This window comes from Staurois parvus, unplaced genomic scaffold, assembly GCF_062004578.1.
Source record: "Staurois parvus isolate SC_StPar_1 unplaced genomic scaffold, SC_StPar_1.0 ptg000498l, whole genome shotgun sequence".
NCBI classification, from domain to species: domain Eukaryota; kingdom Metazoa; phylum Chordata; class Amphibia; order Anura; family Ranidae; genus Staurois; species Staurois parvus.
Window position 1 is genome coordinate 9,262,368 of NW_028318294.1, and position 18,080 is coordinate 9,280,447.

General features: G+C 38.8%; 1 protein-coding gene across 3 annotated transcripts in view; it reads right to left on the bottom strand.

Moving 5' to 3' along the window:
• The window catches only part of CDH8 (cadherin 8), a 632,421-nt gene that overhangs the window by 253,654 nt on the left and 360,687 nt on the right, over positions 1-18,080 (bottom strand). For all 3 annotated transcript variants that reach the window (XM_089689822.1, XM_089689824.1, XM_089689823.1), the window contains exon 4: positions 4,802-4,921. In XM_089689822.1, coding sequence (XP_089545948.1) covers positions 4,802-4,921 — 120 coding nt within the window. The remainder of the gene's footprint in view (positions 1-4,801; positions 4,922-18,080) is intronic.

Consider the following 18,080-nt stretch of genomic DNA (forward strand, 5'->3'; position numbering starts at 1 on the left):
TTAACCAAGGAAAGAATGTCCACTTAATAAAATAAAGAACAATTCAATTTAATTACCCAACTGTGTGCAGAGGAAAAATAAATAGACAACATTATTTTGTCTGCACTCCAGGCAAATAGCTAAACAAACAAATGAAATACTTATATGGAAGTTGTTTTACCTGCTTCAGGGTTTTTATCTTTGTCCATCCAGTTCTGAGACTTACACAGCTCTGTCTCATAGTACAGCCCTGTCTAGCAGTGGAGAGAAGCTGATCTTTCTGTGCTACAGTTTCAGTTTTACTTATAGTTGAAGTTCAATAACATTTTAGGTCTCATTCCACCTCCACCCTTTAACTGGACAGTGAAAGGAAAAGCTCACTTCTCTGTCTTTTCTCTCTCCTCCTATCAGCATGCTCCTTGCACTGCAGCACGTCCAATTGGCTCCTTGTCTTGCTTCTTCCTCTCCCTCTCTAAAGTTTGCTGTACAGTAGACCAGTGTTTTTCAACATTTTTTCAGTCAAGGCACCCTTTAGAATTGCGCACAATCCTGGGGCATACCAGTCAGAGAGCTTGTTCACACAAGGAGGTGTGTCCAATTGCTTTTCTGCATGTTTTCAGGTGTTGCGTTTTTTAAAAGGCTGCTCTACGCCAGTGTTTTTCAACCTTTCTTCAGTCAAAGCACCCTTTAGAATTGCACACCAGTCTGAGGGCTCATTCACACAAGGCTTTGAGTCCAAGCGCTTTTCTGTGTGTTCCCACATGTTGCGTTTTTTAAATAGACTGCTCTATGCTTGTGAAACACACAAAGGAGGTGCCAGCATGATATTTTAATTGTTCCCCACCAAAATGCATGGTACTGTGGTACCATGAGTTTTAGTAGATGCAAACATAAACACAATTGTTGCATAAATGAACCCAACCTGTCCTTAGCAACCGATAACATCATCAGTTGGTAGGACACAGGCGGGTGGTTTGTATAGCTTTCAAGGAAAAGTAACAGCATAGGGGAGGAGAGAGTTGGGAGGAGGTGTGGGATGTGCTCTCTCCCTGCTCTCTGTACACAAGTTCAGAAGTTCACAGAACAGAGGAACTCTTTCATAATCAGACTGTACAGAAATTTATGTCCTCCTAGATTGTAAGCTCGAAAGAACAGGGCCCTCAAACCCCTCGTATATTGTTTTGTTACTGTATTGTCTCATGTTCTGTCCCCCATTATACTGTACAGCGCTGAGCAAACCTTTCTGGCGCTATATAAATACTGTATAATAATAATAATCATTTTGCTGTGGCACCCCTGGCATTGCTTTCCCTGGTACCCCAGGGTGCTGCGGCACCCCATTTGAAAAACCCTGCAGTGGACTATAAGAGGCTGATGCAAAGTCAAATTCAGATATTTACACTATTTACATTTAAAGGATTAGTTCACCTTAAAAAGAAAAAAAAACTCTATGCTGTCCATGAACACTATTCCATAATTATAAATGAATCCAGTTTTTAAAATATCCATTTCTGCTTCTTCCATACTTTTAGGCAATTTGTGAAGCCTGCTCCAAATGCTTCTGATATTTTTCACAGCTCCATCCTATCCTCTTTCTAGGAAGGACAAGCTACTAGGACGAATGCTGCCTTGTCACCCCAGATGACCTCAGCAGCTACAAAGGTCTCTCCCATTGCAGCTCCTGAGCTCATCTATTCCGCAGAGAGCTCAATACGCATGTGGGCTAAGAAGAGGGTTAGAGCTCCCTCCTGTACTGCTAGGGGGTACTTGTCCTAATTGAAATGCTGTGGCATGACCTTAAGAGAGCGATTCACACCAGACATCCCAAGAATATTGCTACACTGAAACAGTTTTGTGAAGAGGAGTGGTCCAAAATGACTCCAGATCGTTGTGCAGGTCTGATCTGCAACTACAGGAAACGTTTGGTTGAGGTTATTGCTGCCAAAGGAGGGTCAACCAGTTATTAAGTCCAAAGGTTCACATACTTTTTCCTCCCTGCACTGTGAATGTTTACATGTTATGTTGAATTAAACCATGGCATCATCTAATGTTTGTGTATTATGTTCAGCAGACTGTGTTCTTCTATTGTTGTGACTTAGATGACGTTCAGAGCACATTTTATGCCCAATTCATGCAAAACTCCACGTAATCCCAAGGGGTTCACATACTTTTTCTTGCAACTGTAAAGACATTCTACATTCTGTCAAAAGCTTCATAGCCCAGTCCTTCTATGTAACAGGTAAATGATTGAGACACAAAAAGATCATATGAAAGGTCTCAATCCAAGTAATCACTGGAACAAATGCACAAGGGATAATAGCAGCGGGCAGTCACCAGGATCCTAAACTCAGGTCTTTACTCACAATGTCCCTAGATACTTTCGATGCCTCCTTTCAATATCAGCCAGACATTCACCTGTGAGCTCTCCAGACCAGAATCCCAGTGGAATTTCCTTGAATAATTCTAAAAATCCTCAAGGAAAATAGGCATCCCAGCTCTAGCATAGCTGGAACCTCGATGAGTACATGTAGAACTTCAGCTGGAATGCCTAGAAGGGCAACAGCCCTTCAGGATAGGACGTCTCCTCCTGGACAAGAACCCAGACTGTGCTAGGTCCATGGTTACAGTATGCACTCCTCGGCCACCTTCTGGGCACCCTCCCCTGGGATTGACTGATATGGCATAAATATTTAGGCTGCTCATTTGCTTCATCCATCCCACTACATTCTAGAATCCCTCAGAAGGCAGGGGAAACAATCAAACCTGCAACAGTAAAACCTAGAACAGCCCAAAGCAATCACAAACTGCTCCCCTGATTACAGAGGAGCCAAAATAACTAAATTTACCTAAGCAGTCTAGCAACCTATTTTGGAGGGTACAACAAACATACTTTTTAAGATATTTTAATGATCAGAGAGCAGCATAATTTGCTTATAAATTGGACTGATTTTCAGATTTGATAAATAAATTAAGTTTAAATTACAGCCCTGTTTCTAAATCTTCTACATTTCACTTTGCACATTTTAGTTTATATATGTTACTACCAGGGGCGGACTTACCATTTGGAAACTTGGGCACCGCCCAAGGGCCTGGGGTCAGTAGGGGGCCCCATGAGATGTCTCCTGGTACCTTTTTCATAGGCTTTTTTGAGTTTGGACAAGGACACAGGGGCCCCATGATTCCCTATTGCCCGGGGGCCCCATGAGTTGTCAGTCCGCCCCTGGTTACTACCATATTAACACATTTAGAAAAAAAAGTATAATCAGGCCTAACAGTTGGGATGTTCCCTCAACCCATATGTTTTCAGGAATGAATAACTATTGGCAATAAAACATTAGGTTAACTCCTGTTTTTGAAAATTTACAGCTGCAGAGCTAAAGCTACCTACAGTATAGGAAAACTGACAATCAAGCTGGATTATGAAGGTGACACATTGCAGCAAATCCATGAAGGTCCACAGCTACCGATGTAGGGTGGGCAGCCAAGAGAAAAAAAATAGGAAGCATGAGATGCATATTAAAACTCCATTAGACATGCTAAATTTAGAAAATAATAATGCAAATACCATCTTAATGCCGGATTTGTCAGATGTTCTATATTTGCTATTTTTATATAAAAAACATATTTTACAAACACTTAATACAGGATACACCTATCACACTAGAGTCAACAAGCTTTTTTGTTTTTCTAAAGAGTGTACTATATACACCAGAAGCTTATTGATTTCAGACTCTCCCTGTCTAAGTGACTTATATAGCCCCATTTAAATGGAGGAAGGTGATGGGTTGATTCACTCTGCTGTTTCAGGCTTGTGCTACTGAACTCTGTAAATAATATTTTTTTTTTATTTCAGAAAAAAGGCTAAGGTGCCCAAAATATGGAAAAGCATTTACATATTCTTAACAAGCAATAAAAAAAGATTTAGAGCAAGTCATCCAATACCTCTCAAGTTGCATATACTGTGAAGTAAGTAATTCTCAAATATCTTTAAAGATGGCAACTCCAAAGTCCAGTTTCAGTTAGTTTTTAAGTACTTGCTGGACTTTTACATTAAAGAGCTAGCAGGCTGCCAAAATTCTGCAGCAACAGAAAGCATTAGGAAGAGAGACAAGATTTCAGAGCCTCTGTTGTGAACTGTGAAAATGAATTTATCACCAATGCCTGTAGCTACAGTGGTGAATGACAGCTTTTTTAAAGTTCTCGATCAGAGTATGAAAATACTTTAATGTGCATAGCCTGGATACAGGTTCACTTTAAGACAAGCTTACTAAACATCTGTAAAGCAGTCGACTTGCTAAAAACATAGCATACAAAACATTTTGACTAAAAGAAAAAAAATGTAATACTCAAGCAGCTAGTTAATCATACTGTATGTCCAGGTAGCAGTAGGTGCCTGCCATGGACTCCAGAGGTAGTCTAACACATTTAACCACACCAAATATTTATATATTTATATTTAACAATGTAATTTTGTTTATCAAAACCAAAAAGAAATACAAAATTTGTAACATTTTCCTTATCTAGCAAGACTATCATGTTGTTTGTCTCCAAATGTCTCCAACATTTTGCAGAAACAGCAAAAAACAACTGAAACACTACCAATGCTCTTCGGTACATAAAAAATTTGCTTCTGTCAGATAAACTACACAGTGTTTAATGTATTGGGTCAGCAGCCTCTTGTTACATGATGCTGTACTATGGAACCTCTCTGTTACACCCCTGAGTGTATATATCCAGAAGGCTGCTAAAATCCCAGCAAGGTAATTGATTCACATATAATAATGATAACATTAGCTATATTTTCATGTTAACTTTTGCTTACCCGTGTGAGGTTCTATGGAAAAATAAGGCTGCCCTTCCAAAATGCTGTAAACCAGTTTAGCGCTGTTTCCATACACTGGGTCATCTGAGTCAGTGGCTGTTACCTTAGTGACAAATGTCCCTGGTAAGAAACACAAAGATAAAATGTTCAGATTCTAAGATTACAACATATAAATGTCACACATATATAGATTTAAATATTATACAATTACCAATGATGTCGCACAGCACACTGTAAGTTGTAAGATTGAAATAAGATATAAATCCATAATATTCACCATTATTTAAGGTAAAAAAAAATTAATAAACAGAAAACTTTTAATATGAGTGCTAATGTGCCTGTTATATGGATTACATACATAGTAATCCATTTATTACAATTTTGTACATTTTGATTTGTAGAAGAACTAAAGTTTCTCATTTCAAGTTAAAAATGGTGCAATTGCAAAACAATAAGTCACGTGAGTTTTCCAGAAGGTCTCCTAGCTTCTGTGCAGGTACAGTGAGGGACCTAGGATTATGTATGACCTCTTGGTTTCAGCTTTGCTTGTTGAAGAGTCCAGAAGACTTGGGCTTTCCAACCCTCCTTCCAAAGCTGGCCATAGGTGGGCAATTTTTTTTTCAATCAAAAAAAAAAAAAAAAAAAAAAAAAAAAAATATATATATATATATATATATATATATATATATATATATAATGGATTTCCCCATCCACACTTCCCTACTGCACTAGAACATCTCTGCTATCAGAATACACTGACCAGCACTACAGTCCAGTGATCGAATGAACACATTTCCAACATCCCGCTTAACAAAAGTCAATCATGAACTCCCTACTCATTGGATCATTGTTCATTATACTTATTTTATCTTACCCAATATAATCATTATAACTGCTGGTATGTAATATTCATTTGCTATATTTTGCTATTTTGCCTCGAGATGTATCACACTTTAAACCTACAACATATGACCCGTCTGCTATATGGGAAGATATGTACTTTGTCTATGCGCGGACTGTGAAACGTATCTGTAAATGACTTGATATGCCTTTCCTCTTTCAATAAAATACGTTTTGGAAAAAAACAAAAACAAAAAGTCAATCATTAGGATGACTTCTGTCGATTGCTCATAACTTAGCCGTTCCCTGCTGAACCAGACGAAATTCAATCCATCTATGAGCAGCTTTAGTATGTCATGAGGCTATTATTTGATGTGTAAGGGGCAACAACCATCACTGCTTAGAACAATATTTCTACTTAAACCAGCGCAAAACCCACAAAGCAATATAAATAAATAACCCAGCCCATAAATAATATTAATCAAAATACATTGTGACACATAAAAAATAGTAATAATTAAAGTGATTTTTAAAAAAAATAATTTCTGAAAAAAATCAGTGACAAATTCAAAAAACAGTCCCGTGAAAAAAATGTGTTTTCATTGGATTCTTCTGTGCCAATAATACCTCCACCATCCACCAGTGCAAAACCAACATGAACCGCACTCACCAGATATTTGGTGAGTAAAACGCCTTTCAGGGATATTAAGGGATCCTGGACCCCTTTTTATAACCTCCAAATATTGCCTCCTCTAAGACATAGAAACCTCCTCCGGTTACTCCTCTCACCGAATCCACAAAAAATCAGGAAGAAGAAAAAAATACCATACCGTTATAAATTCCAATCTCAGAAGAATTTTAACCAGACCACTCACATTTTAGTAGATATTAACCAGCATTTTATTGAAGCAAAACGATCTTTCTTTCATATAAAAATGATTTTCCAATTTCTGTATAGAGACCCCACAGCCAGGTATACAGCAGGATAACAGACCTCAGATGCAGCCTCATTCACTAGGCAAAGATGGCCCCTTGAAACGCACTGCTTGGCGTGCGTTCCACTCACCGGAAATGAAGTCAGACGCCGGGACGGCCAGCCGGAAATACGTCAACGTGTTTCACCCCACCCACAGGGCGTTCTCAAAGCTTAGAACAATATGGCTGAGAAGTGATAATTCCAGTGAACCCAATTCACTTTGTGAGCTACTAAAAATATCCAGTTCACTTTCTGGCCCCTGAAACAACTAAGTATGTTTCTTATGGTTTCTTTGATGCCTACTTGATCCTAGTCTCAGCAGCACACCATAAAATTGAAGGAATGCAATTCCATAATCAACTTTATTGAGTTAAAAGTTCATATTCACAGTGTGGGAAACACCAGAGAGAGAGTTTAGGTGAAACATGTGTGAAATCTTAGCTTTGCTAAAGTTGATTTAGGAATTGTATTCTTGAGTGCTTGCAAGGACTTTGTTGGCAGTTGTTCTACCATGTGGTTGATGACTATCCTCTTTGTCACTCAAAATACCCTGGTTGGACTGATATATAGCTTGGTCAAAGGAGCTTGAGTAGAAATTGTTGGTAGATGGGAAACAGTGAGAAGAGCACTTCAGTTTAGAGTTAAAGAAAACTATTTTATCCAACTATATAAGTAGCCTGTGACTGGGACCTCCCATATAGAGGGGAACAAACTTTCTCTAATGTGGAGTTGGGGGCACTAGGATTCCTTGTCCTGTCCCCAAAACTGAGCTCTTTTTATGGAGATATAACCTTTATAAAGAAGTAAAGTTATAGTATATAATGAACTTTTATATGAAGTATAAGTGAACCTTGAGTTTTGTATCCTTGTCTTTGACCTATCATAACTGAGAATGATGCTCATGTGCCCAAGAGGTTAGTATCTTACAAAGCTGCTGGCAGGTTCCTTTTTTTAGGCCAGTTATCATAAAAGGGGGGGGGTCTCATTCACCAACAATTTTGGTGAGGAAAATGGGAAAGCTTTTGGATCCTACCAGCTAACTGGGAGTCAAATAGTCTGCTTACCTGCTTCGGGACCACTCCACTAAAGGGGAACTAGTAAAAGCCCCTTCAAATATTTAAACATGTGACTTGAATAGAGTCCACTCTGTTAAATTACTGGTGGAGCAGATTTTTCATTGTTTTCTTACTTTGAATAGCTGGTGTGTTTTTTTATGAGTTTAACTGTGTACCACTTTAAATGCATAAGACTTTGAGTGTATTCCTTATTGTCTTTAATGATGTAATTAAGATGGAAAATTGTATCTAGTGCACAGTACTATATATCTGTTTTGTGGTAGAGATTGGCCTGGAAGTGCACAAGTTAATTGCTGAGCTTTTCATACTTAGGAGAAGGTACTTAAGGTGCTTAATGAGGGTTTCTGCCTATAATCATGTATTGTATGCCTCTAAAGGTCACAGAAACACATACAGTACTAGTGTCAGGCTAAACATAAAAAATCACCTAACATATATTTTACATTGATGGAGGAAAGTGAATAATCTAAAGAAAACCCACACAGACAAGGAAGAACTTACCAGATTTGCAAGACAACAGTGGAAATAATTTCTATCCAAGTCTAGCAAAATACATCATGGAATACTTAAAGCAGAGCTCCACCCAAAAGGGCAAATTCCGCTTTAAGTCTTTGTCCCCCACTCCTCATTAAGGATTGGCATCTTTGGGGAGCAGGGGGGGAGCGGGTACTCAAATTTGACAGGTACCCGCTCCCACTTCCACTGCGATCGCCTAAGGTGATCGGAAGCAGAAGTTGTCCTCCCTCCCCGTAGTCTTCTGGGACACGTGACAGGTCCCAGAAGACTACAGGGCCATTCACAAAGTGCAGCTCTTCTCGCGCATGCACAGTGGGCACCCCGGCTGTGAAGCTTCAAGTTGTCACAGCCGGGTGCCCGCACTAAAGATGCCAGCGCCAGGGGGAGAACACGGCTGGTGAAACCAGCGGTGGTGAGGACACCGCTGGATTGAGGGGCAGGTAAGTGGCTGTATTTTAAAAGTCAGCATCTACAGTTTTTGTAGCTACTGACCTTTATTTTTTTTTTCAGATGGAACTCCTCTTTTAGTATTCCTAGTTACATTTTGTCTTTGTGAAATTTGAAAATTGATCAGTCCTAATATACAGTACAAATACCTCCAAAATAACCCCTTTTTGGACAATAGACTCTCTAAGGTATTTAGGAAGAGGCATGGTGAATTGTTTTAAGTTGTAATTTTTTTGTCCCAATTTTTTTGGAAAATGTAAAAATTAGCATATTAATATGTGTTTTTTTCACATTTTTTTTACATATTGTCCCCAGAGCAGTACAGCATCATCATATGACTGGTGTGTCTGACAATGTACTGCTCTGGAGAGGTAGTCAAGGTTTTATTTTATTTTCACTATGCTTGCCTATTACTAGTGATGATCTGATCACTGTTATAAGCAATCATTTCTATGAAGGGCATCCATTCATGTGCCATTGTGTACTATTGTGATAGCTTTGATTGGCCACAGCTATCACATGGTACATGTTTGCTAGGATTGGCCCCTGTACTATGTGGCTAATCACATAAATCACAATAACACAAAATAAACGGCTATGAATCAGAGTCATTGTGTACAACTGACATGTGATTGCTGTGATTGGTCAGGGCCAGACCAACGATTCAAGTGCGCACAAAGTGCACGAGTAGGATGATGTCATATGATGTCCTCCCAAAATAAAGGTGCTCCCGCCTGGCCATATTATTATAACAAGCTGGGCAGGAGGTGGTTAATGTCTAATGCATATATTAAAAATTATGTGTACGTGTCACACATATAAACTGTATCTACTCTCAAAGTGACCATACTTCTCATATAACACCCTATAAATTATAATACGTTACTGACTGGTCTACAAAAAGTAAAAGCAAAATATAAAGTTATTTGGATATATTATGTCTCATGTGAATAATATTAGTATATTGAAAACAACAAATAAAACTCCACATTTTTGCAATTATCTCTCTGTCATTCAACAATTTAATTTTAAAGTCCTCAATTATATATGAATCTTTCTCACCCTCATACTAAAACAAGAAGCGCAGTAAATAGAGTGATTGGTACCCTTATTGACATAAATCAATAAATTGTAATAATATAGAATATTTTTTTCTATGGCATTTCAAGCAACTAAGTACACTCAGGACATAAAAAAATCCATAAATATACTTTAATAACTTGTTATTAAAGTATATATTGACTTGAGTAAATCTGGCCCTTCAAAAGGGAGTATTCATCTTAACTGCTACCATGGGTAAAGGTTTATCAATTTTTTGAAAGATGTAAGGACTATTTTATTACAATTATTGATCATGAATAAACCTTTCCATAGATGTAAAGGCAAGGTTTTATTAAGCTTTTATTGATTGGACTAAGGAGCACAGCTTTTCTTTAAATGATTATTAACATTAAGCAGATCAACAGATGTCAGATGTAAGTTATGTTTTGAAATACATGCTGTGAACGTTTTTTATCTTGGAAATCTCAAACGACAGTTTACCAGGTAGTATTGCTATATAAAAGCTCCAAATATGATCCTTCCAATGTAAGTAGGTCAGCAAGTGAAATGAAAAATCTAAAGGTAATCTATAAGCGTTTGATGTTAGTTCTGGTTACTGATTAAAGTTTATAACATGTGTATATATATATATATATATATATATATATATATATATATTATATTGCCAAAAGTATTGGGAAGCCTGCCTTTACACACACATGAACTTTAACAGCATCCTAGTCTTAGTCCATAGGGTGGTTCAATTTGGAGTTGGCCCACCCTTTTGCAGCCTTAACAACTTCAACTCTTCTGGGAAGGCTGTCCACAAGGTTTAGGAGGGTCTATATGGGAATGTTTGACCATTCTTCCAGAAGCACATTTGTGAAGTCAGGCACTGATATTGGATGAGAAGGACTGGCTCAAAGTCTCCACTCTAATTCATCCCAAAGGTGTTCTATGGGGTTGAGGTCAGGACTCTGTGCAGGTTAGTCAAGTTTCTCCACCCCAAACTCGCTCATCCATGTCTTTATGGTCCTTGCTTTGTGCACTGGTGCACAGTCATGTTGGAACAGGAAGGGGCCATCCCCAAGTTGGGAACATGAAATTGTCCAAAATGTCTTGGTATGCTGACGTCTTAAGAGTTCCCTTCACTGGAACTAAGGGGCCAAACCCAACCTAAGAAAAACAACCCCACACCATAATCCCACTTTCACCAAACTTTTACTCTTTGCACAATGCAGTCAGGCAAGTACCATTCTCCTGGCAACCACCAAATCCAGACACATCCATTGAATTGCCAGACAGAGAAGCATGATTCGTCACTCTAGTTAACATGTCTCCACTGCTCTAGAGTCCAGTGGCGGCGTGTTTTACACCACTGCATCCGACACTTTGCATTGCAACTTGGTGATGTAAGGCTTGGATGCAGCTGCTTGGCTATGGAAACCCATTCCATGAAGCTATCATAGCACTGTTGTTGCGCTAATTTGAAGGCCACGCAAAGTTTGGAGGTCTTTAGTGATTGACTCTGCAGACAGTTGTTGACTTCTGCGCACTGTGCTCTTCAGCATGCGCTAACCCCGCTCTGTCATTTTATGTGGCCCATCATTTCATGGCTGAGCTGCTGTTCTTCCCAGTTGCTTCCTCTTTGTTGTAGTACCACTAACAGTTGACCGTGGAATATTTATTAGCAAGGACATTTCATGGATGGACTTATTGCACAGGTGGCAGCCTATCGCATTACCACGCTTGAATTCACTGAGCTCCTGAGAGTGACCCATTCATTCACAAATGTTTGTAGAAGCAGTCTGCATTCCTAGGTGCTTGATTTTAACCACCTGTGGTCATGGAGGTGATTGGAACACCTGAATCCAATGATTTGGAGGTGTGTCCCAATTCTTTTGGCAATATGTATGTGTGTATATCTATCTATCTATCTATCTATCTATCTATCTATCTATCTAACTATCTATCTATCTACTGGTGTAATGCTTTTTTTAATAGATCAGCAACTATAACTGCTTTTATAAGGTTGACTCTGATGAACATTTGTCTTTATTTTTTTTAAAGAGGGGCCATTTAATGATGAGTTGTCTTGCATTTCAAAGTGTAGCACCTCTTTAAATTGTATTTACAGGTACACACAAATCACTGGTATCTTGCTGAATTGATTTTTTTTTTTACATTCTACAAAATACTGTAAGACTTTAACAAATTAACAGTTTTGCTCTGCTCAACAGTGTCCTTTATAAGGTACTATCCCTCCTGGATTCTGAATTCAACTCTTTACTTTGCCCGTGACCTCTGTTATTGCTTTTCAGCAGAATGTCATGAGCAATTATCTAGTAGAAGAGGTGTCAACCACAGGGACTATTGCATAATTACAACCATGGTATCAGGCCTTACAAAAACCAGTGTATGTATAATTATCCATCAGTAGAACCTAGAAATAACATTTGCACTAACATGGTACTTATAATGCATGGAATTTTCATGTATGGCTGCAAAGAGATGCTGAGTGGGTATTTTTAGACACTGGTTATTGCAGAAGATTTATATACTTTTTTTTCTTTGCAGTTCATTAAATGTATAGAAAAAGTAGTGTACAAATGCTCTTGAGGGTTATGTGGCAAACCAGTTATTCATTTTACAGCTGCTGGAGGGAGAAACTCAAAGTATGTAATGTAGAAAATTAAATTAGGTAACCAATTTAAAAATGGGGTTTAAAAAAAAAAAATACTACATGTTTAAATTGGCTGATTGTGCTAAAAGATAGACTAATAATATTAAAGCATAACTCAAATTGTTTAATGTGCCTAGAATCATAGTTACTATCTAAATAAGCTGATTTCTTTCTTCTGTTCTAAACAGACACTCAATGGTAGCTGTTGATTTATCAGAAAAAAATTACCAACAGCTAAGCAAGGGGAAGAAGTTACAAAAGCATGGAGGGATTTTGAAGGCATCACACAATTTATAATAAAATAATCAAGTTTTATTAATATTGAAAGTCATTTTAAAATCAGAAAATAAGCAAAGGGAACATTTACCTGATAAGATGAAATGTGAATAGAATGTTTAGGCATATCCTTACACTATAAACATTTCACTGAATTGACAGATCACATTTTCACTGTATGTGTCTGTAGTGCTCACTGCCATAGGGACTGCTATAGAAACTTTAAGGTTCTTTCCTTAAAGAGTGTAAGACAGCCAGGCACATGGCAACAGTCCATCCACTCTGGCTCAGTAATCAGTCTAGGGATTGTCTTTTGAACGTTTATTTGCTAGTAGAACCTGAAAAGGGTTTAGGGAGTTGCTGGATATTCCAAACAAAATGTAGCCCTGACAGAAGACACCACTTACAGTTAGGTCCATATATATTTGGACACAGGCACAATTTTAGATTTTTTCAGGTATTTATCAAAATATATTCAAGCTATAGTTATATAATGGGCTGAAAGTGCACACTCTCCAGTTTAATTTGAGGGTATGTACATCCAAATTGGAGGAAGGGTTTAAGAATCAGGATCATAAGATCCTGATACACATACAGTCGATATGTGCAGCCTCTTGTAAAATAGTGCCATATTCAGTCCCAAGGGATCCAGGGGCAAGCAGCCCCCCTCCTGTCTGCTCACAGATCCATCCTCACATGGGGAAAAAAGAGCATCTCTTCTGGGCTCCAGACTATTTATCAGCATCCCAGCCACCATCTGGGCACACCTCTCCAGGAATTAGCTAGGCTCTGCTGAATATTCAGGCTGGATATTTTAATTCTCCCAACCCAAGTTGTAGAAGCTTCTTCTAGAGAAAAGAACTCTCAACGTGTCTAGCCCTGAACTGACCAAACCAAACAATCACTTCTTCTCTGATTACAGCAGAAGCCAAAAACTAAAATTTCTTAGCAACCTAATCAGGAGGGTGCTACGTGTCTTCTTAACCGCTTCCCGTCCGCCCTATAGCAGTAATACTGCGGCATGGGTGCGCAAAATCACGTATATATACAATTCGCGGCCTCGGCTGTCAATCACCTGGTCCCAACCAGTGATTACTCGTCGGTACCTGGTGAACGAGGAGCATTACTGACAGAGGAAAAGAACTGTAAGTAAACAATACAGATCTCTCCCCTGTCAGCTCGGGCACACTGCTATGCATGGCTTTGCATAATAGAGCCATGCAAAGCAGTGTGCTTACAGTGAAGCACACACACACAGCATACAGTAAAACAGCACACAGCACACAGTTAACCCTTTGATCGCCCCACATGTTAACCCCTTCCTGCCCAGTGCCCTTAGTACAGTGTCAGTGCGTTTTTTAGCACTGATCACTGTATTGGTGTAACTGGGGATGTCTTTGACACCACGTCAGTCCCCCCCCCCCCAGCGTTAGAATGCCCGCCACAGTCCCACTGTCCTGCAGCCCCACGGTCCTGCTACAAGTCGGTGATCACCGCCATTACTGGTAAAAAATTTAAAAAAATCCCAGTACATATACCGCCATTTGTAAATGCTATAACTTTCATGTAAACCAATTAATTTACACGTATTGGGATTTTTGTTTAGCAAAGACATAGCAGAATACATTTTGGCCTATATTTACGATAAAATTTGATTTTTAAACATTTTTCACTGGACTTGTTTAATAGCAAAAAGTCAAAAATATTTTTTTTATAGCACAAAAAATAAAAAGCTCATAGAGACAATCATATACCACTGAAAGAAAGCTCTATTCATGGTAAAAAAAAGGATTTAAATTTCATTTGGGTGCAGCATTGCATGACCGCGCAATTGTCAGTTAAAATAACGCAGGGCCATAACGCAAAAAATGGCCTGGTCAGAAAGGGGGTAAATCCTCTAGAGGTCAAGTGGTAAAAATAGAATACCAGACAATAATAAGTATCTCAGCATAAGCCAAACAGGCAGCCTGTGCCTTAGTGCTCATTTAGGCTTGCTCCCAATTAAGCTGTAAAGGCAGCAGACGGCGGTGTTCACATGCTGGGGCTGTGATACTTTGCGTTGCACCCTCAGCAAAAACTATCACTCCTGTTGAATTTGCTGGGCAGCAATTCTGTTGATCATGACCCAGTCAAGCAAAAGGAGATATGCTGAAAACGGCACAAGACCCTGTACAATGCAGCATTTGCAGAGTTAAAACAGGAATGAGGAGGCATCATAACGCCTTCTGGCTGTCTATCAAATGCCTCTAAAAGCAATCTGAATGTGGATCACATTTCACAGGCACAGTAGTTTGATCCAAACTTAGCCTTTACACCTCAAGTATTCTCCATGGGCAACACTTTTCTTTCACTGAAATCATGGTGAAGAATGACTACAGTTAAAGAAACAGGCTGCCTAAAGTGTATCTAAGCCAAAGGACAAAATAATGATATGTTGCAGTTTATCTAATCTGTAGATGTGGGGACTGCATTCATTCTAGTTTACAGGCTTTTTATCCATTATCCTTCCAGTAACACACTTCCCATGCTAGGGTGACAATGCTCAATCATCATACTATATATGGAGGACAAGCATTGCCACCCTAGGACAGGACCACCTCCCCCTCTCTTCAGATCCATAACATGTGGGAAGCTGTCCAGTAGTCTATATAGTTGGAAAAAATGCTAAGGCAGAGTGCACAGGAAGTTAGAAAGTAGAACTAAACTGTAATAAACTAATAATTAGAGTAAATACATTAAAGAAAAATAATAGTAATAAACTCTGCAATCTCTCCTCCAGTGATGTGATGTTTGCTAGCTCCCTAGCAGACACAAACATCTTCTTCTGGGTTCGGCCAGCTTGCTTAAGGTGATGTAACTCCCACATATGTGCATGTGAGTTAAGAAATTATCACCACAACATAAAGAAGCCTAATGAAATCCTCCAAGCATTTGGTCTCATTTTCATCTGTGGTTCTGTCGTGTATTAGAAGACCATTTTTATTACTGTCTGTGAAGATTGTAGCTCCACCCGATGCTCAAGCCCAATTTGTGGGCACCCCTATCAGAGCATTACAGCCAGCCCTACAGCCATCTCCCACTCCCTTTGTAACAATGAATGTCACACCATGACTTGCAGTCACCATGGAAGGCCTTCTCTGCGACTTTGTATTACTGACTGTGATGATTGTAGCTCCACCCGATGCTCAAGCCCAATTTGTGGGTACCCCTATCAGAGCATTACAGCCAGCCCTACAGCCATCTCCCCCTCCCTCTGTAACAATGAATGTCACACCATAGACTTGCAGTCACCATGGAAGGCCTTCTCTGTGACTTATAGTTCCACATGGTTAGCAGAGTTACAGGTTTCCTAAGGCTCAGCAGTATACAGATTGGTGACATGTGCTCTTTTCTTCCTATGCTCTGCACAGCTCTGATCAGCAGATTCTTCTTTGGACAGCTCCATCCCCTCCTAGTAGCTGTGAAGCTCTCCAGCACCCTAACCACTTGCAGGACATTACTGGACATGCACCAGTCTGTACTTTCACACACAGTTCATAGATCACACAGCCCCAACAGTGCTGAATATTTTTGCATGAAAAGCAAAACCAACATTCCTGGCATTTTTTTCAAAATATTGGCAACTATGACTTTTCTAGAAAAAATGAGGAAGGGTTGTAACAGCGCAAACACTGCAAAGTCCTGGGAAATGGTACTATGGGGTGATCGTGGTATTAGTGGCTACTGTATGAAGAACGTAGGATTCCATGTGGCACTGAGGGCAAGGCTTCCAAATAAGCTGTAGCAACTTCTGTAGATGAGAAAAAGGAGAGAAGCGCTTCTCTCCTTTTTCTCAACTATGACTTTTCTATACTATTGGATATTCTCATGTTTTACATATTTGTATACATTATATTTCTCACCCTTGCTTGTATCATTTACTTTTAGCAGGTGATGTGTGTTTTATAAAAAAAATACAAATATTAATTAATCTGTTTCACCTTCTACATAGTTTCTACATACCAACTGTAGATGCAGAATTGTAATCTTTAGACAACTCAAATGCATTTGACTCTGTAGACTGAATGTAGCTATAGGACGTCCTACAGAGCTTTGCATTTGAAGACAGTTTTATATCCTGAATACATTCACTTAAAATGAATCTACAGGCTTAAATTAGAACAGGTACCTATTTTAGTGATACATTTTTCCTTTGGCAGGGATTCTAACTCTCTACTTTAAATGTTTAACAGATTTGTCAACTATCAAACTGAGATCAACGCTACATGGACTATGTGTCAAGCAACTGGGAGCTTGAATATCACTATACACCAATTGTATGATAGATGGTGACAGACTCTTTTAAATATAATTGAAGAATTCTGGGTCATATAAGGATTCAGTGTAAACCGGTCAAATATGATATAAAGTAAAAGTTTTCTGTAATATTTCAAACTAAATTTACAGCCAATCCTTGACTAACTCTTTATAAATTATGGAATTCTTCATGGATGTATTCTTCTGCCATAAAGCACAGCAATACATTCCAAAATTCATATCCTTTTAATTCCTTTACGTATTTGCCAGTTCATGCTCTACTTCTAAAAAAGTATTTTTAAAATTAGACTCAATTATTTTGTCTTTGCCCTGGGGTTTTTCAGTGCTGTGATTATCTCAAATTACCCGCTAGGTTCCCACTGGCTCAAATTTATGTCTATACCATTAAACATCACAACTTACTTATGCTCATTGGTTGATAGGTCCCAAAAAAGGGCAAAGCCTTAAAAATCACTGTCACTTTACCCTACACTGTTAACTTCAAAACTACCAAAAACATAAACACCGCAAATTTTTGGAACTAATCTAAAATGCAATTCTTGGTAACAAATAAAGCCAATTAATATTTCACAAACTTGGACTATAAGAGGTTGACCTGAAAAATGAATCTGGAAAAGAGCAATATACTAAAGTATAAATCAGCTGAAATTTTGGGAAAATGTTGACTTTTCTATAAAAGTTAGCTTCCCTATTGGCCCTTTAATAGAATGGATAGGCTTTTTGTCCTTCAGGGAAGCTGCGGAGATAGGAGGGACAGGACTAAATTCAACTTGAACCTTTTGCATACCTACCTCAGTACATATACTGCAATGAGGCAACTCATACAGGTTGCTGCCTGTTTCCAGGTTTTGGGTGTATGCAATCCCCGCCTGACGACTGTTATTTGACATAGCAGGAGTTCATCAGCAGATCCCAGCCAATGATTCATGACTGGGACCAGCTGATTGGTTGTGTTGAATCAACAAATTGACAAACAACACAGAGCTCTCTACTTGAGGAAAGATCACTTTGTTACTTTTCCCTTTAAAGCAGGGAAAAGAAACAAATCAATCTGTAGTAAACAGCAGCACATACAGTATTACACACATTACACATTTTTTGGCACAC